The sequence below is a fragment of the Dipodomys spectabilis genome, unplaced genomic scaffold (genome assembly GCF_019054845.1).
Source record: "Dipodomys spectabilis isolate Male_0828 unplaced genomic scaffold, ASM1905484v1 ptg000179l, whole genome shotgun sequence".
In the NCBI taxonomy this organism is placed as follows: domain Eukaryota; kingdom Metazoa; phylum Chordata; class Mammalia; order Rodentia; family Heteromyidae; genus Dipodomys; species Dipodomys spectabilis.
The window spans coordinates 6,003,915-6,030,720 of NW_024870856.1; the positions used below are offsets into that span (position 1 = coordinate 6,003,915).

Sequence of the window (26,806 nt, forward strand, 5' to 3'; positions counted from 1 at the left end):
ACCCGTCACTCACTGTAGATAACTGAAGGTCACGTGCTGAGGTCAGTCTTGTGCCAATTGATGGAGCAGCTACTTTCCTTGGTTTCATCAGTGTCATTCCACTGAAAGAATCAGAGATCACTTGGAGAGAAAATGGCAAGTGGGCTCTTCAAAAAGAATAGTTTCTTTGTGACGTCCAGCTGGCCGAGACTAGAATGTACAGCCACAAGGATTATGTACTCAAAGCAAGAGGCCCCGGTCAGCTGGGATCCAACAGTCCTGAAACAAAAGCAAGGTATGTTTTCTGGGACAGTGCTGACAGCAACAGCAGCAGAAGCTGGTCTCCTGGTCCACAGCACTTCCCTAACTACAAATGACATAGTTGACTAGACCAGTCGGCTCATCCGGCTTGACTTTATAGACTATTAAGCTCTAACTAGACTGGAGCCTCCTATGACTCTTAACAATCTCCAATAATGTTCAAGCTAATAAAGAAACTCAATAGGCCCCAGGGGTTTATAGGGCTGTCATCAATCTGGAAAATTCCTTTTGCTTTTTAATTTCTAGTTTGTGGGGAGAAAAAAGCCAATTTTAACTTTGCCTTCAATAGAGAGACCATTTCATCTGTTTTTAAAAACAGTTTTTACACAAGAATGTGTTATTTTTTTAACTGGTGGCCAACACTTTTGTGAGGTAACCCTAATTTACTAGTGATAAAAGACACACCAAGATACAGCTTCAATGACACAATGATTACCTGGCTTATAAAAGACATGTCTGACAAAATTGGAATTAGCCTGTCCGAGGTGACCAACAAGCCTACCTTGTCTTTTCTGAATAATTATGAGGACTGACCCACGGAAGAAAAGTTGAAAGAATAAAAAATAATTCTCAACTAGTGAAATAGTATCACCCCAATATGACCCTGCGATGGGTAAAAATCATAACAATTGGTACAACTCTGGATTCTACAGAAATCATATTGTATGACTGGGGATGTTACGAAAAATGTTACTAGAAATAAAGTGAAAGGAACAAGAAAGAGAAGGGAGAATGGAGAAGGGAAAAGAAGAAGGAAGAAAAGAGGGGAGGAGAGAGAGAGGGATCGGGAAGGAGGGAGGGAGGGATGGAAAGAGGGAAAGAGGGGATTTGAAAGTGGTCACAAAGAACAAGGCATCAGGATCTTTTGTGGATAAGAATATCAGCCATATTCTTGAATGTATAAATCTACAGTTTTTTAAAAATCTAAACAGTAACAAATACCAGCGAGATTATAGTTCATGATCCAAGCCAGGAAGGACAAGAAAGTAGCAACCTTAAGGCTTTCAAGTACCAATGTACTTCCCGTCACCTGCTTACCTTCTGAAAGATGATCAGTGCCTCACTGTCCACTCTTGTGCCCTGGAAGACGTTGTTAGCAATCCCTGAAATCCACATTTGACCTTGGAGGAATATCTGGAAATATTTTGATATCAAAACAAATCTTCCTTGAAGCTCTCTGATTAAATACAAGGATTTGCTCAAGAACTTGTTCGATGCGATTTCACCAGAGATTTCCACTAAATATATGCACAGAAAACCTCCATACCCTTGCCCCCCTTGAGCCGTTCTGATGTTTTCCCTTGGTCTCTGGGGAAGGAATTGGCCCAACCTTACCAGAATAGCAAGTCTGTGGGTCAAAGCACAAATGGAAGGAAGGCTTTCGGAGTTACCTCCCTCCTGAGGGGCTGGCGACTTGCTGATAGGAGGACAAAAGGCAAAACGGGAACAGTGGAGCCCACCTCCAGAGATGTCTGCTTTGTATTTTGCCTAAATTGTCTGGAAAATGTCAGTTCTAGGAAGTTACTCATCACGTGTACAGATAGGGTCCACATCTGGGCTGACAGAGACAGCTTCCTTGTTACCTGGTAAAGGCCAATGTGCTGTTCCTGGAGACATAACCTGACACTCGGTTAAGTTCCCATGTATCAGTTTCTTATTGTTGCTTAAACAAATAACCACAAAGCCAGCCACATAAACATACTCTCTTATACCTCAGGAGTTCAGAAGTTTAAGGTTGGTGTCATTGGGTTAAAATCCAGCTGTTAGCAGGATTGTGTTCCTTTTTGAAGGTTACAGAGTAGAATCTACTTACTGTCTTTTTCAGCTGTCTGTCCTCTAGTCCATGGACCTTCCGGTCCTAGCCAGCAATGGCAGGTTTGCATCTGCCCTGCACTGACATCTTTCTGATTGTCTGTTCCCCTCTTTTCACATTGAAAGGGGCTTTGAGGTTCCCTTGGACCATCAAAATAATCATCTAGGATAAATGTCTTCATTTTAAGGTTAGCCTTCATTCCCTCTGCGACCTTAATTTTTCCATTGCCTATGTCCATTTCTACATTCACAGCGCTCAGGAATCAGAACCTGGGCACCTCATGGAGTTGTTGTAGGTGGAGAACATTATTCTTCCTAGCACAACCTATTAGAATGAGGAGCTGTTCCTCCAGGACATAGGAATCCTGCAAAGCTACATTTTCCCTCCTCTGGGAAGCTATCTTCCTTCAGACACCCTTCCACATTACTTCCACTAACAAAGAACATTCGATTCCCTAACTAGGTGATTGTTATGATCAGTCCATTCCATCCCCAGGACCCTGTAGTCTCTTGAAAGTAGGGGCATTGATCCATCTCGTATTGCAAATATCCCCCTCCAAAAATTCTCAGTGTAAATTACAATTTTCTTAATTTTTTTTCATTCAAATCTTCCTCTTTCCACCATGGTGAGCACATCCACATTAATAAATAAATACCTCTCAGTTTTTCATATCATCTCTCTGGGAAACCAAAATTAATGTTTTTCCACCTTTTGATACTCTCTCAGGCTCTATATTTAATTTTTCTGCAACAAATGCCCTAAGAAATGAATCAATAGATGATAATTTGTTTTGCAATTCAAATTTCTCTATTTTAATGTCTTCCTCCCAGAAGAGTGACAGCAAAATGTGAAGAGTTTGAATTATGAATAATCCCCTTTATTGTTCCGACTTTTATCCGTCTCTACCTTTTAACCCAAGTACACCTAATGGAAATTGGATATTCAGCCATAGGCCTGAGTGCTCCACTATTTCACATGCATTTATATATTCTTGCATGGAGGAAAACAAGACATCTGCATATCTATAATTAGCTAATATATTCAGCATCACCTTCTATAAACAAGTTGCAGGTGTACATGGTGCCCCAGCATTTTATACAGAAGATTGGCTTTTCCTTGTGGGAAAAATTCTGTTACCTCATGAAATGCAAAGGTGGTTCTAAGAAAAACATCTTCTACATGTGCAGAATGTTTGCCTGGTGTAATGTTCTTATATTCATGACTGTATAATATTCTAAGGTTTTTGAGATATCCTCAGGCACCAGAAGGTTCTATTCTTAACTCCTGATTTTCTTGGCATATGACATCTCCTAAAGAGTGAACTGTACAAACTGGACTTACTGTAACATTTCAGAGTCAGAGCTACATTTGTCACATGTGGCGTAGAATGTTGTAAGACTAATCCAATATTTCTCTCATCCCTCGGGAAATCCATGCTGAACAAAACAGGCAAGATTTAGGCAGTGACAGTGCTCACATCCCTCAGAGTGCGCATGGAGTACAAGGTTAGTACATAAGCCCACCATCTGTTTCAAGAGGTAAATGGGACTTAAGGGTGGGAGACGGCTGTAGAACAGAGGGAAGAGGTATAACGTTGGGTGTGTGCTTCTCCATGGCTGATCTGTCGTCAGGATGCCTGTCTGATACAAAGGAAGCTACTTAGGAGACTGGGGAGAACACACCAGGTGCTCAGCAGCTCCCAGATGCCCAGACCACAGAGCTAAAAGTGAATCAGAAAGGGAGAGATGACAGATGAAGCAACAAAACCTTGGACCAAAGGCCAAGATGAGTGATGCTTGGCTATAAACCTGATAGAATCACTGAAGGACCTAGCAGCAATTGATGAGTCCATTTATGTTTGTTTGTTTGTTTTTAAAAAAGAAGAACTCAATTACTGCATATGCAGAATTTAAGAATAACATGGTAACTCCTTTCCTGCAGCTGTGCTGCGCTATGGCTCCTCCGAGTCTACCCACCTGTTCAAACTCATAAGTTTCCTACTACTAGTCTGGGAAGAGTTCATGCATTAGCAGAAGTCAGGGGAAGACACTTAAGGAGTTAAGACATAAACTAAGTCACTATTATGAACATATTCCTTCAAATACCTAATGGGAAAGAGATTTTAAAAATTATTTTAAAAAAAAACAGAATTTCATATATAATGTTTTTTTTTAAATTTTTGGTGCCGATCCTGACACCTGACAACGCCTAGACATGTCCTTGACTTCTAAGCGTCTTTTGCTCAAGGCTAGTGCTCTACCACCCTAGCCAGAGCTCCACCTCCAGCTTTATTTTAGTAGTTTATTAAAGATAAGGGTCTCAGGGTCTTTCTTGCTTGTGCTGGCTTCAAATCAGGGTTCTCTGATCTCAGCCTCCTAAGTAGGTAGGATTATAGGCATAGGCTCCCTATCCATCCAAAGCCACCAGAGTGCCAATTTATACCAAAATACAAGCGTCACATGAGTAATATTGAGCCTGTTGAGCAACACCATTAAAATCCCCATGTTTCAGGAGGTCAGGTTGCAGCTGCATCTCCCTCATCACAGCTCCCAATCGCAGAGGAAATTGGGTGGCTTGATCTCTGGTTTTTCTTTGTGCTCAGCCTTGGGGATTCTCTGCCAACCCTACCCTCAAGTTCCCAGCAGTGTTACATTCCACAGCTCAGAGCCCACCGTTGAGAGAATTAAACAAAGTGAATTTAAGCAAACAACTGAGAGATATAGAAACCTCCACTTCCATAAAATAAGATCTGTAAAACCCCAGATGTCAAAAGGTAACATATACTTGATATCTGGGATGTGCTTATGTTTTTTCACAAATCCATAATGCTTTCCCCCCACCCCGCCTCAAAATCATTCTCTTGCCAGTGATACTAATTCCTCATGTCATTCCTGTGCACACAAACCTGGTGCAGGTCTGCCATTCTATCACGTCCAGAATCTCCACACAGATGCTCCATGATTCTGCCCCTAGAAACCACTCTGTACAGGCAGACGTCCTCCACACTCCCGCATTCGCCCACCTTCCATTCTTCTCCCTCCTTCCAAACAACCCTTCTGAGTGTCAGCTGCCAAACATGGCACCCTTAAGACTGTGCTTTTCCTTTATCTTTCCCATGAATCTTGTATTTTACTCCATAAAGTGTCCAGATCCGAATGTTCAAAACAAATCCCTCATCTTGGGAAAGGCTTAAGGGCCAAGTATACATAGCAGTGCCTAACAGTGATTCCAATGTTTGTTTCCAGTTCTACCAGTGTGCACCTAAGTGCTGAGCGTTAGTGGCTCACACTTGTAATCCTAACCACTGACATCTGAAATCTGAGGATTGTAGTTCAAAGTCTGTGAGATTCTTATCTCAAAGCTGTGGTTCAAGGAGTAGAGCGCCCGCATTGAGCAAAAAAGCTTAAGAGATAGTACCCAGGTCCCAGTAGCAGTGTGTGCGTGTGTGTGCACACACACACACACACGAAAAATAAAGTGAGCACTTTAAAAATGTACCCTTTATCTTTTGCTGCATTATTTATGTAGGTCTCCTGTTCAACTATTATTTTTTTCTAAAGTATTGATTCACCCTGTTTCCTAAGGACGAGATTTTCTTTGTGTGATTGGTAGGATCTATTTCTTCTGTCAAAAAACTGTAGGATCTTCGAAAACATGACTTATTGCTTAATAAATATCATTTCAAGTGAACAAAATGACTGATTCTGTCCCTCAGCCAGAGTTTAGTCTGCTAAGTATTGGTTATTACTACAATGAAAGGAAGGATGCCTTCAGAGCTTGCAGGACACTTCATAGCCTAAAACAGAAAGACAAGATAAAGACACTTTCAACCCCATAATTCATATAATAAAGCATGAATTAGATCCTGTACAATTTCTATAGGCTTAATAAAAGCCTTACTTGAAGTGACAATTTTTCAGATATGTAATTTTAAAATAAAATAAATGCATAGGAATATTTTCTCTACATATCTGTTATGGGTCCCATTAGGGAAATATGTTACTTTTACTTTAATAGTTATCATTTGCTGCAATCGTGGGACAGTGGAAACGTAAAACAACTTCTCTATTATTTCCCTGTCTATACTTAACATAATTTGGTATTTTCAAAAAATGCTATGTTTTCCTTTTGTATGAATGAAAGAATAGCATTTTTTATTGTGCTTTTGGAATGCCAATAAAATAGACATTTAAATGAGGTGCTGAATCTTTCATAAATGCTTGACCATCTGTCAGTCAACGAAAAACTACTGTGGTGGTGATTACCAACAGACGTGTTTATGAAGAGTGAAAGCCCAAGAATCACCGTCATTCATGAATTCATTCTTGGGTCAGATCTCATTTTTCCCCCTCTGCCTGCAAAGCAGATCTGGAATTTGATCACATTTGTCTTCCTGTCAGTCCAGTGCCTCTCACCCAGGTAGCCAGCCTCAGTGGCTCTGCCTGGAGTTTTTGTCTTCTGTAGACTACACATCAGCAGGCTTTAGTGACCCCAGCAGACACTGGATTCCTGGATCCCTGCAGTAAGCCCAGGGTCCTTTGATAGCCAAAGCCCTAAGATCCAGCTCTGAAGCTCTCCTTCCCTGTCTCTTCCCACCTCTGTCCTTCCTTCCCACCCACCCTTCCGCTGATCCAACATGTGACCATCTGGACATCACTTCTGTCTCCTTGGGACCCTCTACCACAGCTGGTGTCATTGGTTCCCAGCTCACGTCCCTTCACGCAGCCTTTGGCGACACTATCCCACAGGTGTTGAGAGAAGCGTAAGGAAATCTATATCTGTATCTATATCCTCATCTATGTCTATTTATAATCTGATGGATTTTCTTTAAGAAGGATCCAAGATGATGACTAGAAAATTGCTACTCTTCTTCCAGATAAAACTGCCTCTAGTTTCCACTATTGATACAGTGGTATTAGCTCCTTTGGTGGTTTCTCTTATCATTGTTGTTGTTATTGTTACTATTGTTATTGTCTTTAAGTAGTTGTTCAAAGGAATTGCCATTGAACAAAACAGTTTAGGAGTGCAATGCATCTTGATCAGTGTCACCTCTTTCAACATTTTCACCCATCTCTCCCAAGCTACCCTTCTCTTGCTGGTCTTAATTTCGTAGGATGTATGCTGAATTTTGGCTGCATTCACACCTCTTCTCCTCTTCATGTGTCTATCCTTCTCCCATTGGCCCCACCCTATCCCTTTCAAGTCTCCCCTTCCTGGTGTTTATGTTGTTGAACTTTGAGTTTACATATGGAATTATACTCATTCATTAGACAGGATGATGTGGTATCATTTGCAAAGAAATGTAAGGACCTAGAAAAAAATCATGTTATGTGAAGTCAGGCCCCAAGAGACAGAGGTCACACATATTTTTCCTCAAATGTGGAAGCTAGCATTCGTTTATAAACATATGAGTAAATGCATTGAGAGGTCTGCAAGTGTATACAAACGTATTCACTGAAATACGGTAGATTCAACGGGGAAAAGAATGTGACTGCTTGGTGATTTCTTCGTTTACACTGTCTCCTCCAGCACAGGTATGAGGACTCCTCATTTCAGCCTCCTCCAAGGGCCCAGGACAAACATTTGTTACATGAGTGACTCGACTGGAAGTTCTGGGGCAGTAATGTTGTTGGCCTGCTTTAGTCACATGCCAAGATGTCAGAATGATTCTCAAATTCTCTTACGATACCCCTGCCCTGTGGGATTTGTGCTTTCAAATTTAATGTGAGCTCATCCAAAAATCTCTTTTAGATGTTGAGCAATGTGGATTTAGCTTTACCACACATAAATGTTAGATTAGACCCTTTCCAAATAAAGGAATAAAATATTAGGTTAGTAATTATTCATCTAAAAGGACACATGTTTAGACTCAAGGGGATGAGTCATAAATTATTTTTTAAAGTCAGACCAGAATCTGAAGAACAATTGTTTTCAGGCGACCTTGTGTCTTCCTCTGAATCCCCTCTGTGAACCTGGGCGATGTCCACAGGCTGCACTGGTGTGAGGAGGGTTGGAGGCAAAAGAGAAAGACAGACGAGGAAGTGAGGATCTGAACCAGCCCTGAGATGAAGAGGCATGCTAGCTTGAGCAGCTCCCTGTGATCTCCTTGGGGGTTATTAGAATCATGTCAGACTTTTCAAATCAAGAGTAACTAGGATGCCGACGTTGGAACAAAATCTTGGGTCCATGTATAATAATTTTGTATATGTGTGCGCTGGCCCTGGGGCTTGAACTCAGGGCCTGGGCCTAGGCTTTGTCCCTAAGCTTTTTTGCTTGCAGCTACTGCTCTACCACCTGAGCCACAGCTTTATGTCCAGCTTTTTAGTGGTTATTTGGCAATAAAAGCCTCACAGACTTTCTTGCCTGTGCTGACTTCAAACTGCAATCTTTAGGATTACAAGCGTGAGTCACTGGCTCTCCGTTTCATGTACAGTTATTATTTGGGAGGAATAACTTGTTTCCACTCTTGCAGGGTACCTCATCCAACCTTGATAATCATAAAAATTAATTTTGCCTTCATTTGGAACACTAATTAACTGGTTTGTGAGCTTTATAGCCTATAGCCCTTCAGTCTTCCTTGCAATGCGCTTCCTTTACCACACAGTAGGTCTTCTGTGCAATGGGATCTTTTCCTTGGTCATCCCTTCTCTCCCACTATGAATCTGTACTCAGCAGTACCAAAATGAATGTGGTCTCTGTAGTATTTACATATGAGACAGACTTGCCCCTTCTTCATGAAACTTCCTTTGTTTTTATTCATGCCTTAAGATTATAGATAAAAGAATCATTTTGTCATGGTCAAAAATGTATCTGTTTGTGACTGTGGATTCAAATCCTGTCAAGGCTTTAAGTGGTTGTAGAGCCTTTTCACACTACAATCCTTCCATTCATGAACAGGGCCTCTCCTTCCATTTATTAGGAGGTTGGTTTCTATTGCTCAGTAAAGCCCTTGACTTTCATCTATGTAGATTAGGCACCTCTTTGGTAAAGAGTTTTTTCAGACTCAACCTCTTCAGAAAAAAAAAAAAAAAGGAAAATGCAAATTGAAATCTAAAAAGAGAGATCATTTTGCATGTAAGAGACCAGTTCAATTAAAAGAAGAATTTAACATTGTGTCCTGTCTGCAGAATGGCTTTTACTCACTGTTAGTGGAATGCAGATTATTTTCATTTTTTGAACTGCACCATGTACTTGAATACACCAATCCTTCGTGTTTATCCCAGAGAAACATTTTTCACTGTACACATGAGAAGTTACCTAGTTCTATTGCTGCTCCTATCATAATGGAGGCAAGCAAGGATCTATGCAAATGAAAGTACATAAAAGAACATACCGGGCTCCTCTGAGGAATACGGCCTCCAAGGAAATGCGAAGGAGTAAGTTTACTTGGTTTGGGAATAAATATTATTTATCTATTTTGAAAAATATCATGAATACAATGTTGTGATAAAGCAAATGGAGAGACATACGTACCGCAAGATACCATCTACATCGTATTTTAGAAGTGTGCACGCAGCTCTGGGCACGTGGTAGATGCAGCCCTGGATATGGCTCAGTAGTGCAGAAGGGAGGATGTTAAGTCTTGGTCCTGCCGACGGCTCAGTTTCCTCATCTCTCAAGTAAGCATGTGAAAAATTTTGGCTGTGATATTTTAATGCAGGGCTTGCATTTGAAAAGCTACAAAAGGCCAAAGCTTACCACTTGAGCCACAAACTGCCTACATCAGGCTTCCCACCATTGCTGGAATGCCAGGCATGGACCACTGTGTTCACCTCCCTCTGTGGACTGGAGTCTTTCAAACTTTACTTCCTAGGCTGGCCTTGAATAACATCTCCTGTTCTCAGCCTCCAGAGTAGCTAGGATTACAGGCCTGTACCACTGGCACCTGGAGGGATATAAACATTTTTTCTGTCTTGTACACAGCCAATAATTTCTCCAGTCCCATGAGCCTGTTGTCATAATTCTACCTCTTCGATTCCTAGATGTTGCAAGTGTTTGAATTTGAAGGATTTTCTTCTCTTTGCTGTCCATGGATTATTGTACTATTTATTGGTGCTTTAGAGTATGTTCATCTCTCCATAAGTCCTCATTTCTCCTATAATTCTTTGCATTATGCTCATTCTCCTAGACAAACCCACGTCCTATTTCAGACATGTCTAAAACAGTATGACATCATATCCAAAATGAAAACATTGGGTTTTAGACTGGCTTCAGGGTTTGGTTTGTCTTGTTTTTTGTGTTGAAACTGGGGCAAACTCAAGGCCTAAGTGCTGTCCTTTAGCTTTTGCTCAAGGCTGGCACTCTCCCTCTTTTTGTTTTAATTGAAAAAAATCTTTATTAAACAGAAAGGTTACAGTTATATAAGTCATGCAAAGATAACGTTTCCTTTTGGACCATGCCACCCTTTCCCTTGCTCTCTCCCAGCTCATCCATAGGTTGTATAGTTCATTTTCAACATGCTATCCAGTGAGTGCCATTGCTGCATTATAGTTCATGTTCATTTGTGCACCCTTAGTCCTTCTGTTTCTGTGCCTCCCCTTATACTCTCCCTCTTGAACTGAACAGCCACTTCCAGCTTTTGGGTGCTTAATTGGAGATAAGAGCTTCACACACTGCCCAGATTTTTGAACCACAATCCTTGGATCTCAGCCTTCTGAGTAGCTAGGCTTGCAGTTATGAGCCGCTGGCGCTCAGCTTGATATCAGTTTTTTAACTGTGTCAGGAATCGAAGAGAAGTCTTTGCAGTATGAAGAAATGCAGATTGGGTGCTTCATCTGTTCCTTTGTACTTCAGCGAGTATGTGCATTGAATATAGATTTGAAGTCCCGAGGAAGAATCCAATCAGGGCCCCACAGGAGAGACCGATGCTTGCTTGTTTGGGTAGGATAAGCAACTTTCCAAACAAGCTGAAGGGATCAAAGGAATTGAAACAACGAATGTGTTATCAATCTTGACTATTGAGAGGTCTCCTCAAATATTTTAATCAATATTCACCTTTATAGATCGTGACTATTGGCTTTAGACAATAGTACTAGGTATGGATCATTTCTATAAATTACTGAAATAATATGAGGCCTTGCATTAATTGTTATACAGTTTGCAAGAGATAAAATGTCTTATGCTAAAATACACACATGTATCCATATCCCATGCTGAATATATTGTGTGAGCTGATCTGTAGAAAATGGGGTTTCAGTATGGACTAGAGAGAAATCATGGATAGCCTTTGAACCTAGGCACATGGTCCTGCAAGGAGGAACCCTCCTATCCATTCCCAGTGCTCAACTGTCTTCAAGTCCCTCAAGGCCCTGAATGCCTGGTTTCAGCGTGAAAAGCCATGTGATTTCCCTATCACACACATCTAATATGGAAATAGGAAGGAGTCACTGAGTTGAGTTTGGAACTCAGTAAGGGAGGAAGGCTGACTCTAGGCATTCTCTATCATTGTTATTGCTTTGTGATTTTTGTATTCAACATCTATGAGACCAGTGCAAACAGATGCAGTTATACTTACCCAGATCCCATTTCCTCCGTGGTACCTTGGGCCTGGGAACTTGTGGGATCACCAGAACTTCTTAAAAGAGGATTCAGCAGTTGTGATTGCTGTTTACAGAGGATATTGTCTCTCTGTATACATAAAGTAGCTGTGAGTTGCCTTTGATCCCTATGCCTGCCTCTTTGGCCCACAGGAAGTGGTTTTGAGTTGCCTCTGACCCCTATGTCTGTGACCTTATTGCCCCCACAAAAATGGCTTTGCGTTGCCTTTGATCTCTGTGTCTATGACTTCATTGGCTGGCTGCTGGGTTTTCAGTAAAAAATCTTGTATTTATTCTGATGGCATTCATTCATTCTGATGGTGTTCTGATGGCATCATTCTCAGATGATTAGAATTTCTACACCATTTCACTCCTCATGACCACCACTGGCAACAGAGAATGGAATAGCCAAGGACTGTGGTGTGTGTGGCTTGCTTGTACTGTTGCAGAGGCTTTGTGAGTTTGTCTGGTAAAATGCATCATATGGGAAATAATGATTCGTTCACTCTAAAATAAGAGGCCTCTTTCACTTTCTTTTATCTCCTTAAATGATGAAACTGTGCGTGTAAAGAGAACTTTCAAGTTCAAGCTGCAGCAAAATAGATCGTTTCAGGGATTTCCATGAGAAATGGTTTCCTCTAACCAGAGTTATAAATGATTCTTTTACTAATATTTATATTTACTACAGTCTCAGTTATTTCTCTTGCATAAAAGCTAGTTTATAAAGATTAAAAATGACTGATTATCCTCGGTAAGATATTCCTTTTGTTTCATGTTTCTGAAGTTACTACCATGACGGTCCATTCACTTTTTTCTCTCTGATTTGTTACTCTTTATTAGCAAAGATTAATTGTAGAAATGGCTCCTAATTATTTTTCTGTCTTTGTTTCTTTCCTTCTCCTTGTGCTAGTACTGAAGCTTGAACTCAGGGCCTCATATTCTCACTCACTTTCTTGTTCATGGCTGGCACTCTACTGTTTGGAATCATGACTCCAGTGTGGCATTTTGTTGGTAAATTGGAGATGAAATCTCACAGACATTTCTGCTTGGGTTAGCTTAGAATTGAGATCCTCCCTGTTTCAGCCTCCTAAGGATAATAAGTATGAGAATCCCTAGCAACCTGCTGTCCAAACATTTTCTTTTTTTTTTTCTTTTCTTTTCTTTCTTTCTTTTTCTTTTCTTTTTTTTTTTGGTCCGGTTGTGGGGCCTGAACTCTGGGTCTGGGCGCTGTCCCTCAGCTCTTCAGCTCAAGGCTAGCGCTCTACCACTTGAGCCACAGAGCCACTTCCGGCTTTTTTTCTTCTTGCTTATGTGGTGCTGAGGAATCGAACCCAGGGCCTCAGGCATGCAAGGCAAGTGCTCTACCACTGAGCCACCTTCCCAGCCCCCAAACATTTTCTTTTAATATTTCAATAGGTATACAATAGGTGATGGGGAAGAAGAAATGCACAAATGGGTTTTGAAATCTATCCTGAATGAGAGTTTCCAGAGATTGTAGAGAACTTTAGACTGGATATTCATGTGGAAAGAATAAGAAAAATTATATGATAATAATATATTTGTAGGCTTGTTTTCCTTTGCCAATTGCGCTCCTGTATGTCATCCCACTTGCCTTGTCTGAAGTAGGCAGACAAAAACACAGACTTTTGTGAAACAGCTTTCTACTAGACACAGGTTGATGCAGCCAAACCCTCCACATCCCACACTGGAGCACCTGAGTGTCCGCTGGGAAAATCTATATCCTCTAATGTAAATTTAGTTTTTTCATCTGCTTTTTAGAAGCTACTTTGTTAACTGAAAAGAGAAGCACTCTCTCCTTTTCACCTGATAATACTCTCTATATATTAAAAAAATCTTTTTCTAGGAACTAATATTACTTCAAATTATGACAGCAACTCCTCACTCTTGGATCTGGGATAGATCATCCTGGTAAAAATACAGCAGAGAAACTACAGATAATTTCATTGACCGACTAGATTTAACAGACATCTATAGAATACTTTTCCCAACAGCATCAGAATATGCATTCTTCTCAGCAGCTCATTGAACATTCTCCAAAATAGATCACATTTTTACATTACAAAGCAAACCTGTACAAATTCAGAAAAAGTGAAATTATTCCCTGCATTCTGTCAGACCACAACAGAATGAAATTAGAATTCAACACTGAAAGCTATCACAGAAAGTTTTCTAACTCATGGAGACTGAACAACATGTTGTTGAATCATCAGTGGGTCATTGAAGAGATCAGAATGGAAATTCAAACATTTATGGAATTTAAGAAAAATGAGCACACAAAATGTCAGCTCCTCTGGTATATGGCAAACACAGTACTCAGAGGAAAATTTATAGCTCTGAGTGCCTACATCAACAAATTGGAGAACTCTCAAATAAAAAAATATAATGATGTACCTTAACTTTCTTGAAAAAGAGGAACAAGCCAAAACCCAAACGAGTAGATGGAAGCAAATAATCAAAATTAAATTATAAATAAATAAATTAGAGACTTAAAAAAGAGAATCAACAAAACAAAGAGTCGGTTCTTTGAAAAAAATTAACAAAATTGACCAAAAAAAAAAAGAAGAAGGGAACGGACCCAAATAAAGAAAATTAGAGATGAGAGTGGGAACATCATGACAGAAACAAGAAAGATTTGGTCAAAACAACATTGAGATATCACCTCACTCCAGTTAGAACGGCAAAAATCAAGAACTCTAACAACAACAGATGCTGGAGGGGATGTGGACAGAAAGGAACCTTACTTCATTGTTGGTGGGAATGTAAACTTGTTCAACCACTTTGGAAAGCAGTATGGAGGTTCCTCAAAAGACTTCACATAGAGCTCCCCTATGACCCAGCAATCCCACTTTTGGGCATTTACCCAAATGTTTACAAAAAAGACCACACTAAAGCTACCAGCACAACTATGTTTATTGCAGCATTATTTACCATAGCTAAGATATGGAACCAACCCAGATGCCCCTCAGTAGATGAATGGATCAAGAAAATGTGGTATATATACACAATGGAATTCTATGCCTCCATCAGAAAGAATGACATTTCCCCATTTGTTAGGAAATGGAAAGGCTTGGAAAAAATTATATTAAGTGAAGTAAGCCAGGCCCAAAGAAACGTAGGTCCCATGGTTTCCCTTATTTGTAATATCTAGTATATGTATGAGTCAAGCGGAAAAGGTCAGATAATGTGATGTCAGGAAAATGAACCCTTAGATGTGTATTTTAATGTTTTTTTTTCTTTCATGCATTTGTTTCTAACGCATTTATAAGATTATCTCTTTGTTGCTTTGTATGTCCCTCCCCCACAGTATAATCCCTGCTTTCACTATATTTGATGTCAGTATAACTTGTGGAGGAGATGGGGAAAAACCAGTTGTTTAAGGATACAGGTGGACCTGTTGCAACAATGAGAAGTACAAGTTGTCATGTCCAAAACGAGCTTTACAACGTTGGTGCGGGGGGAAGGAGAAGGATTGGGATTAGGGGGGTGGGGGGAGGCTGGGAAGGGATGTGAAGGGTAAACAAAGGAGGAGGCTGCAATGCTTGGTAAGAAATGTACGCATTATCCTGCCCATGTAACTGTAACTCCTCTGTACAGTATGTTCACAAATAAAATTAAATTAAATTTAAAAAAAAAAGAAACAAGAAAGATTTGGAACATTATAAGGGAATACTTTGCAAACCTTTATGCTAACAAATTGGAGAATCTGGGAGAAATGGAAGAATTTCTAGAGACTATTGATATTCCCAAACTAAACCATGAAGATTTAAGTCAACAAAATAGACCTGTAACAAGTTGTGAAATAGAAATGGCAATTAAAGACCTCCCCAAGAAAAACCCAGGACTAGATGGATTCACAGCCAAATTCTGTTTCAGAGCAGAACTCCCTCCAATACTTCACAAACTCTTCAATGAAATTGAAAGGGAAAGATCACTACCAAACTCATTCTGTGAAGCCAGCATAACCCTCATCCCAAAACAAGATCTGGACTCATCAAAGAGAACTATGAACTGATCTCTTTGATGAACATTGATACAAAACTTCTCAATAAAATTCTGGCCAACCAACTTCACCAACTTATAAGAAGAAAAGTATACACTGTGATCGAATGAGATTCATTCCAAGGTTGCAAAGCTGGTTCCCTATACACAAATCAGTGTAATTGAGCACATCAACAGGAGCAAGGGGAAGAACCATGTGATCATCTCAATAAATGCAGAAAAAGCAGTTGATAAGATCCAATACCTCTTTATGATAAACAGCTTTGGAGAAGCTAGGGATCCATGGAACATTCCTCAATATAATAAAGGCTTTATCAGACAAACCTGCAGCTATCATTGTAATTAATGATGGTAAGTTAAAAACATTTCTTTAAAATCAGGAACAAGACAAGGATGTATACTCCACTGTTCTTTAGTATAGTACTAGAATTCCCAGCAAGAGGCAAAACATAAAGGCAAGAGGAAAACATAAAGGAATCCACATAGGGAAGGAAGAAGTACAGGTAGGGATAAGGAAACACTAGAGCTCCTTAGAACAGGTCAAAACTTCCTAAGATCCAGAATCACAAAGAAATCAAAGAAAGACAGGATAACTGGGATTGTGTCAAACTGAAGAGTTTCTGCATTGCGAAAGGACATATCTAGCAAGATAAATAGCCTACAGAGTGGGAGAACTTTATTAGCTATGCATCAGACAAGGGCTTCATGTCTAAAATATACTTCAAGCTCAAAAACATTACCCCCCAAAACAAATCCTCAAAGAAACAGCAACCTAGTTAGTAAATGGGCTAAAGACATAAAGAGAGACTTCTCAGAAGAAGTACATCACCTCTACAATAAAAAATGAATAAAAACTTTAAGTTTTTAGTAAGTAATTGTAACAAGAAATAAAAATAAACTCCATTTCAAAACTAAGTGACATTAGTGTACTTACCTTAGAAATACATCTCACTGCTATAATATTAATGCAGCATTCTTTGAAATCACTTCTCAAATGCCAATAAAATCTGTACAGTTATTCTAGGATAAACACATCCCCTATTTATTCTCATTAGCCATATGCCAGATGGGAGCCAGGATCTATTAGATAATATACAGTTTCACACTAAATCCAATTTATGAAGGTATAACCCTGAATTATATTCCTTTCCCTGACTGCCATATGTTACACCAACATATTAAATTAATTCACATATTGACCAGGTAATAAGTTAATTAAAAATATCCTTTAACAAGTTATTACAGTGGGTCCTTTCTTGATAGATAATATTTTATTGAACATTTTGTGAAACAAGTCACATTTGAGATCTCATTTAACCCTGCAAATAACCCTATGAAATAGATTTATATTTTGTTCAGGTTTTATAGACATTTTAGTAGCTTGCTGGTGGGCACACAGATTTTAAGAGGAGCTATGATTTGGCCCCAGGAGCCTTGGTTCTGAAGCTAGCCCTTCAATGATTTTAATACCCCATCTGTAATACACAATTGAAACAAATATGGAATTCATCTTGTTTGGTCACTCTGACCAGCAGATTCAGGGTGATAGAGGAAGACTATGCCCATGAAGGGATACCTCATAATCTTTTAATAACGTCATGGGTCAAGGAATGGGTTGACCGACAGCTATGGTTTTTAAAACCAAAGAGGTCTCCACCAAACCTCCACTTTTAAAGGTTCAGATTAGCCCAGAGTTAAGGGAAATAAACAGAAGAGCACATTCCATGAGGTAAATAACAAGAAACCAGGAAGTGCCGGAACCACTGAGCTGTCATGTGGTATCATATGAGATTTCAAGAAACAGAAAGAGGATTCTTACATTCTTGGACAAATACAACCTCAAGGAAATGAACGTTTGTCATTTTGATGATCTGATGAGTCCCAAATAACATCAAAATGAAAAAAAAAAACCATGTTTCTCTACATTAAATTAGAAGTTACTTCTTACAAATGTGGCTATGGGGCATTAATTTTTCATCATCCTGGAAAATATTGTACTGTCGTTACACAACAATTTGTTACATTTGTTTTTAAATTATTTCCCCTTTTAATGAGTTGAGATAATATTTATATTAACTTATATAGTCAGTAAATGGGAAATATGTTATCATAAATTGAGAATATTAATTATAATACTCAGTATAGCTAAAATATACAGATCTTGACTAAATTAATTGGCAGATTTATTCTTGATTCTAATACATAAGTGATAGGCTCACTGGAATTATAGACTTACCTATTGATATTCAAAAGTAGAATGTAACATTAGATTTACCTTGTTATTCAAAAAATTAGACCCAGATAACTTTGAAGTAACACACACACACACACACACACACACACCAACACCAAAAACTGACCTTCACAATTTAACATTTCCAAACAAATGGACCATCCCTCCTGAGACATCACAGTGCAGTCACTGTGGACTTAAGTCATGTGTGGAAGGCACACATCTAGTTGTGTCTCATTTATCACAGTACAAGCTCCATCTCCCTTCTGTGGATCAGGGAAGCCCTGGATTCAGCTGACATCTGGACCAAGTTTTTTCTAGCTTCTTTCCTTTTTGTAACTTGATCCAGTGATCCCTTGAAGTACCTGTCCCAGGTCCCCACCCTGCAGGAGTGCAGGGAGCACAGGGAAGCAAGTACTCTGATGGCCAGTGCGGTGCCTGAGTCCTCCCTTCCTTCTGGTGCCTGGCCGGTGGGAGGAAGGATGCATAGAGCACTCCACCCATGTTTCCCTAAGTAAAGTCTTCAGTGTTTGAGTTCTGTGAGGCCCCTTCCTCCTATTTCTCCTTCTCTTCTTTCTTCTTTTCTTCTTCCTCATTTGCTCCTCCCCTCCTTCTTTTCCTCATTCCCTTCTTCATTCTTCTTCTGCCTCCTTACTCCTCCTCTTTGTTCTTCCTTCCTTTCCCCTCTTTCTCTTCTTTTCCCTCCTTTCCTTCTTTGTTCTTCTTCCTCATTCCTTCCTGCTCTTCCTCCTCTTCTTCTTCATCCTTTCCTTCTTTGTTTTTCTTCTTCCTCTTCCTCTGCTTTCTTCTTTCCTTTTCCTCCTCTTCTTCCTCTTCATCTTCTTCCTCTTCACTTTTTGATTTAAAATTTTAATGAATGAACATAACTTCCCTGGACAGATGGGGAATTGTCAGCGGTCCATCCTGGGTGCAAAGACAGGTTGTTCTGTTCACAAGCTGGCATCGGTGTTGCCCCTGTATCCTGAATGCATGCATGCTTGGCTGTGCACAAAGGTTTCCTTCTCTCTGAAGGGGCATGTTTTCCCATTTCTAAGCAAACCTCAGAAACTTTAAGGTAGCATGTAATACATTAACTCCTCATTAATTCAGCAAACATTTCATAAACCTATACTATGTACTTGGCATTGAGATAAAGGTAAGGCTATAAACTATGCAAAAGAGACAACTCTTCCAAGAATATTAGAATATGATACAATAACAATAAATTAAAAAATAAGCTACAACACACATACTGGACAAAGGCATTGCAGGAATGCTGGACTGCAAAGGCAGCATGGTTCAAAGCATTGCGGTTTGTAGAGAAGGCAGCACCTGAATACCACTGGGCTGTTTGTCTTGGCACATGTGTGGATTGAATGAGTTTTCTTTAATAGCAAAACTAAGTTAAAGAAGGTCCCAATCCTCCAGTTCCTGAAGAGCCCTGAGGTTTTAAGAAAAAGAGGAGAGCATTGTTAAGTGAGTCTCATGCAACTTTTCTAGGAGCATTCCATGAAACAGTCCATGTGTGAGCTAGCCACTTCCATTTGGCTCCAGTTTAAAATTCAAAATTGCTCCCAGCACCAAAGGGCAGTACTGAATAGCTGCATCTAGAAACACATTGCAAGAATAACTTTTAAAATTCGTTTTTGAATGTAAGCAGCATGTGGTTTTGTTGTTCATCAAACATCTGAGTGGAGCATGGCAGGCTTGTGATGTCCTGGACCTCACCGGGAGGGTGAGTGACATTCCTGTGCTCCCACCTGTCCCGAGGGAAAACCTCCATGCCTCTATCTCACTCACCTTCGGATTCCTTTGAAGTATTTGCAGTATGTATATAAAGAGTGCAAGCTGGGCACCAGTGGCTCACACCTGTAATCCTAGCTACTCGGGAGGCTGAGATCTGAGGATCACGGTTCAAAGGCAGCCCAGGCAGGAACATCCGTGACACTCTTATCTCTAATTAACCACCAGAAAACCGGAAGTGGTGCTGTGACTCAACTGGTAGAGTTCTCACCTTGAGCTGAAGAGCTCAGGGACAGCAGAGTTTAAATCCCACAACTGACCAAAAAACAAAAACAAAAACAAAGAGTGTAGTTTTAAGCTTTCACACATCAATTCTTCCACCTTTAAGACAATGGTTACATTTATAAGTCTACAGAGTGGGGTCACTCCAATGCCTTACTACCCAGCAGCTTCATGCTCTGAGTATCTGATCAATTCTTAGTTTATTTTTTTAATTTTGCAGGTATTTATTTATTTTCTTATCATGAAGTAATTGTACAAGGGAGTTGCCATTTAACAAAGCAATGTATTTGTGAATACAGTGCATCTTTATCAATGTCACCCATTCCGACCTTCTAACTCATCTCTTCCCTACCCACTGCTTCCTTCACTCTTCTTAATTTTGTAGGATATATATTGGATTCTTGACTGAATTCTCCTCTTTATTCATCTACTCCTTTCCTTTTGACCCCATTCTTTCAAATACTCAATTATTTATCTCTAGATTATGTGTGTGTATGTATGTGTGTGTGTGTGTATGTGTGTGTGTGTGAGAGAGAGAGAGAGAGAGAGAATATATATTGAGGCCTGAACTCAGGGCCTGAGTGTTGTCCTTTTTGCTTTTATTACTCAAGGTTGGAGCCATAGCTCTACTTCTGGCATTTTGGTGGTTAATTGGAGAAAAAGTCTCATTGACTTTCCTGCTCAGACTGGCTTCAAACTGCAAAGCAGCCTCCTAAATAATTGGGATTTCAGGTGTGAGCCACTGATATCCAGCTCTAGATTTTTTTTCTTAAAAAACACATTATCCTTAAGTCTTTGTACCAAGGGATTTCAATTCAACATAATGATTTATGAGTATGGTGCATCTTGAACAGTGTCACCCTTCCATCTTGCTCCCCCATCTCTTCCAACCCCTCCTAAGTTCCCTGACCCCATTTTCACAATACATTCACTATTATGACTGAATTAGGCCCCACCCTTCTGCTCTCTATTTTTCTGCCCACCTCAGCCTTCCTCTTCCCAACAACACATGGTAAATTTAAAAAGAAACGTCCCAACACTCATTTTGAGGTTAAAATCACCTTTCCACAATTCTGTAGCCCGAAAGAAATACATTTAGGCTTTTTTTAGTAAGATGTTGAAGTAAATAAGGCAATGCACTCTAAAGAGAACACTTCATTGCCTTCCCTCCTCTTTGCGTACTTTCATTCAGCCAGCACAGTCGCGTAGCAGATTCTTCCCATGAAAACCATGTTTCAGCTTCACTAATGGAACCTCATTCTCGAAGGCCAAAGCCCTGTCCTTTGTTCTTTCAGATAAGGAGACAAGGAGGCATCCAGCTCCTGGTGGACCTGCTCGATCACCGGATGACCGAAGTTCACCGTAGTGCCTGCGGAGCTCTGCGGAATTTGGTGTACGGGAAGGCCAATGATGATAACAAAATTGCTCTGAAGAACTGCGGTGGCATTCCAGCGCTGGTGAGGCTGCTTCGCAAGACCACGGACCTTGAGATCCGGGAGCTGGTCACAGGTTAGTGTCATTCCATTATCCAGCCCGGTAGCAAATGTGTGAACAAGGTATTATGAACAAGGTACAGTGCCTCACTGAGCACTGATAACAGGTCATCTCAATTTCTGTTTTCACTTAAGTGAATAAAATAATATTAAGTGTAACAGGTGTGGGTTGATCATATTAAATGATTAGAATCCAAAGGAAACCCTCATTTACATTCTGTGATCATATGTCAGTCTTTGGCAGGTAACTTAAGAAAAGTTGAGTCTGGGAAGGTGGCTTAGGGGTAGAATGCTTGTTTAACATGCATGAAGCTCTGGGTTCGATTCCTCAGTACCACATAAACAGAAAAAGCCAGAAGGGGTGCTGTGGCTCAAGTGGTAGAATGTTAGCCTTGAGCAAAAGAAGCTCAGGGACAGTACCCAGGTCCTGGGTTCAAGCCCCAGGACTGACCAAAAAAAAAAAAAAAGCAGAAGCAGAAGCAAAAGCAAAAGCAGCAGCAGAAGTTGTTGAAGTTGAGTATCTTAGCATACCCAGAAGCCACCATTAGAACATTAAAAAAAAATGGTAGAAAGATGATGCTATTGAGTCATTGGTAGTAGGGTACCCATTCTAGGTTTCAGTGTGGTTAAAATCAGAGTTTATTAACCTTTACAGTTAATTTACTGATTAAAATACTTAAGCCTACTCAAAGACTCAGTGTTACATAACTGCACGTTACGGAAATTTTTGAAAGCTACAATGAGAAAAAGCCTTTCCAGGATCATAAATGAAGATATAATGATGAATATTGAACAAATGAGAACATGTATAAAACTCAGTATACCTCTCTTTCTTGGAATAAATATGGGCTCTGTAAACATCAGTTATTAGCTACCGTGCCTCACTTTGGGTAAGATGTAGCACTGGGATTTGAACTCAGGGACTTATACTTGCTAGGTAGCTTGAACCACACCTCCAGTTCTTTTTGCTTTATAGGGCCCTACTTTATGCCCTACTCCTCTGGACCATGATTTTCCTAATCGCAGCCTCCCGAGTAGCTAAGATGGCAGACGTGAGGCACCTTGGCCAGCGTAGCCCTTCCTTGTTAAGCATGCACATTTGCTTGTTGAAGTACTAAGGACAGACTGCAGTGTGGTATTCCAAATCGTCCCGGGGTTTCCCGTCTTGATGTTACATGCTAATGTTTACTAGGTGGTGTTTCTGCTTCTGGTTCATCCAAGTACCCCTTTAAGTGAGAATTTGACAAATGAATTACAAAAGTGGCTCCTCCAAACTTTCTTTTAATTTTTCATGATTAAAAATTAATCTGACCTTCTGTCCTGACTAAAATGTCCTTTTAAATATGTTGATAGCATATATAAAAAAAAGTTGTTTATTTAAAATAACACATTACTCAAACCAGGCAATCATAAATATTTATCCAGTCCCAAGTCACAACTCCTAGTATCAATACATTTCCTTACGTTTTCATCTTTTATGATCATGGTTGCAGCCAGGTGCAGGTGGCTCACACTTATAATCCTAACTACTCAGGAGACCGAGATCTAAGGATCATAAATCAAAGCCAGCCTAAGAAGAAAAGTCTTTGACATTCTTACTTAAGGAGCTCTGGCTCAACTGGTAGAGTACCAGCCTTGAGTGAAAAAACCTAAGGAACAGTGCCCAGGCCCTGAGTTCAAGCCCCAGGACCCCCCCCCCCCCCACACACACACACAAAATAGAAAAAAAGAAGGGAAGAGAAAAGAGATTACTGTTGCATCTCTTTATTTTAACTGAGTTCAGACTAAACACAAATCCTTTTTTCCCCTTTCTGTAAGTGGAGAATTGTCTTTGTTGTTGAAAGAGTAATTGTTAAAGGCTATCGTGTTATTAAAGTAATATTTCATAGATCCAGCAAGTAAAATGATTATTATCCCAGTAATGTGCTGTCTCACAGATCATTCTGAGGTAAGTTACATAACTGAAGATATTCCTTGTCAGTTGGTTTTGAAAACGCACCCTTTCCTTCATGGACGGTATGTGGGAAAGGACCTAATGTGTATGCTGGAAATAAAGCACTTGTGTGCGTGAACACCTCACTGCTGGATGCCTGAAGCCCGCAGAAGTGCGGGCCTGCAGAGTGCCTTCTATATCCACAGCTGTCATTCATTTCATGCTTGGGAAAGGACTGGATTTAGACTAAACCTTGTATTTGCTCCACACATTCGCCTCGTGTGGAAGGCTCCCTGGTGGTTCATCTCGTTGTCAGACTCAGCCATGTGGAGAAGCTTGATGGCTTAACGTGGGGGTCCTGCCCCCTGTGACATCCTGCAGAACACTCTGGTGCCTCCTGCGTCCCAGTGTCCAGCACACACTGGACTCCGCTGCCGTTTGCATCGGGGGTGGCTGCAAAGGATGTGATGTCAGTTACGCCACGCCACAGTCACCTACCAGATCCTGAGCCTCCTCCCCCCACCCATTCTGCACTGGGGCAATGGCCAGAAATTCTAAGTGAGCTCTATTTGGACACATCAAAGACAAACAGTCTGTCCCAAAGCTCTAGGAGATTCTGTTCCTGGGGAAGCTTAGGCTGCAGGAAGCATGCTAGCACGATGCACAGCGAGCAGACAGTGTCCATGCTGCATATCATGAAGGGACGGAGGTTTGCCCCCATGGTCAAGTCTTAGCCCATAGTTTTATTAGCAGTGTATGCAGTGGCCCAGGCTCTCTCCATCATGTTTTCCAACATTCTCACCCTTCCCTCCCCTCCCCACCTCTTCCCTCACTCTTCTTAATTTTGTAGAATATATATATTGGATTCTGTTCAGCACTGTCCATCTTCTCTTCATTCATTTACCCTTTTCCCCTGACTCTACCCCCATCCACTTCAAGTACCTGCTTCCTGGGGTTTCCATTTGCTGAACTTTGATTTTGGCTTTCTAAGGAACTACACTACTTGAGATCTCCATGAGATGGGTAGATGCCATATTTCAGTTAATACATTCCTATATACTTGCATATCACTCAACCTATGCACTTGTGAATTTGTAAGCTGAATCTAGCTTCCACATATAAGGGAAATCATGAATCCTTTGTCTCTTGTGGCTGACATGCTCCATCAAGAAGATGTGGTATTAGAAAGAAATGGAAGCACCTGTTGAAATTCTTTCCTACTTCCTTCCTCTCATGTCTGAATCACCCATAGTTATTTCATGGTGGTGTTTACTGAATTAAATGTGGCAAAATGTCCTCATGTATGAACATAACACTTCCTATGTATGTCCTTCATTAAGAAAAAGCCAAACAGACCTTCAATTTACCTCTGTGATTGTTAACCTGAAATAAAAGATAGGACTTGTGGTATGAACAAAAACCCAGTAGCAAGTACATGGGCTAAGCTGCCACCCAAGAGAAAGCAATTGGCAGAGCTCACGTGCGGCATGCAGACATGCCGGGGCAGAAGGGATGTCTGCTGGGAGCCAGTCTGTAGCGCCAGTGCCTTCGAACTTTCTGCGGTGAAAGAAGTCTGAGAGAGCCAGGAATCAGCAGGTCCCAGATACCTGTTTAGATTTTACAGAAATGATACAAATTTAGCCGAGGCTTACTTCACCACCTGACTGAAAGGGAAAAAAAACGAGGCAGAGTGAATGCAGTTCAGAACCTTTTCATCTTCTATGGGTCGGCATTCGTGGCAGCACACTGGGAATCCTGTATTTTCGTTCAACTAACTAGGTTCAGCCACAAGGTCGGCGAAGCCTCCATTTCTCCTGTCTTTATTCTCTTGCCACCCCTCCCCTGGGACTCTGGTCTTGGTGCATATTTGACAAGAGGAGAATAGTGAGCCTGTCTTCCTGTGGGAATGCAGGCGCCTCATGCATTCCAAAGTCACGCACCCCTCAGACATTCCTGAATTTCTATAGACCTCAGGTGCAGTGCCAAGCCCTGTGAATACTTCAGTCAGGCTCACCACCACAGTGAAGCCCAGCTCTGAATGGTCAACACATACATGTTACTGGCTGCTCAAAATATTTAGAGACAGCCTCAACAAATGTGCCTGTATTTTAGAAACATACTGCATGAACAGGGAAGGAGCTAGTGGCTCTGAAGGGTGGAACAGAATGGAATGTAAGAGAAAGACTTGCTTTACTTCTTTCGTCCAAAAGAGTCACCACAAATACCCTAAGAATGAGGTTCAACATCCGTATGAACTAACTAACGCCATGGTGAAGTATAGTAACTCCGTCTGAACCTCCTTTGTGCGTCTCTGCCAGACCTCATTCAGAATTTAGCCTCACTGCGGTGGGACAGGCCAGTACTTCCATGAGTCTCTCCTTTTGTTTGTTTGCTTTTGCTTTTTTTGTGTGCCATTACTGGAGCTTGAACTCAGGGCCTGAATACTGAGCCTTTTTGCACAAAGCTAGCACTCTACCGCTTGACCACAGCTCTACTACTTACTTTTTAATGGCTAATGAGAAATAAGAGTCCTACGGATTTTCCTGAACAGGCTGGCTTTGAACCATGCTCCTCAGATCTCAGCTTCCTGAGCAGTTGAGATTACAGGTGGGAGCCACCAGCACCCAGCTTGTCACATTCCCTTCTGCCTCTTAGCTCAAGCATGGGAATATGTATCCACTGAAGAAACATTCTTTCCACAAAATGTTGGAAACAAATGCTTAATTTAAAATGAACAATTTTAGAGATTTTTTTTAAGTTTTGTAAATTAAATTTTAGATGAGACATTGAAGGTCTATAAGGTCTTAAGATATCCAGAATGCCAAATTATGAATAATTGAAGGCTAATAGAAAGAAATGATCTTGCCAAGCTATAAATAATTTATCGAATAGTTCTTGGCAAACTGTTTGAACAGTAATAAAATGTTAAAATTGAGGCATTTGCATACATTTCCATTGCACACATAAACATGCATGCTGAAAAAGCCAGCTGCCTATTTGCGCTGCAGTATCTGTTCACAGCACAATGTGTTTTGCCAGTGCCTGTTGGCTTCGCAATAAATAATTTTCTTCCCGTGCAATAATTACTGGGAGATGATGATCAGAATTTTATTTAAACCCAGTTGAAACTCTTCTGTGCTAGCCATTACTTGAGATGCTCCTAAGCAAGTAAACCGAGGAGAAATGTTGCATGTCCTTTGGATTCAAAGCAAGTGTTTTTGAGAGCTTTACTGTTCTAAGAGTGTGCTTTGCATACCCAGGTGTTTTTTTTTTCTTTAAACTATAAAGATAGGCCACCAGTCCAGAGTTGTTCTCGATTTCTGTCGTCATTGATCCCTCCTCCGTAGGTCACGCCCTGGTGTCCTCTGTCTCCTCTCTCTACCTACAAGGGAGCAGGTAGGAGCCATCTGGACACAGCAGATCTGCACTTAGAGTGTTTGTTTCCACGATCCC

The 26,806-nt window shown here is 40.6% G+C and overlaps 1 protein-coding gene across 1 annotated transcript in view; it reads left to right on the plus strand.

Annotated features, from left to right (window-relative positions):
- Positions 1–26,806, plus strand: part of Ctnnd2 (catenin delta 2) — a 788,751-nt gene that overhangs the window by 573,745 nt on the left and 188,200 nt on the right. Inside the window, exon 11 of the mRNA XM_042695245.1 lies at positions 21,223–21,436. Within this exon, the coding sequence (XP_042551179.1) occupies positions 21,223–21,436 (214 nt within the window). The remainder of the gene's footprint in view (positions 1–21,222; positions 21,437–26,806) is intronic.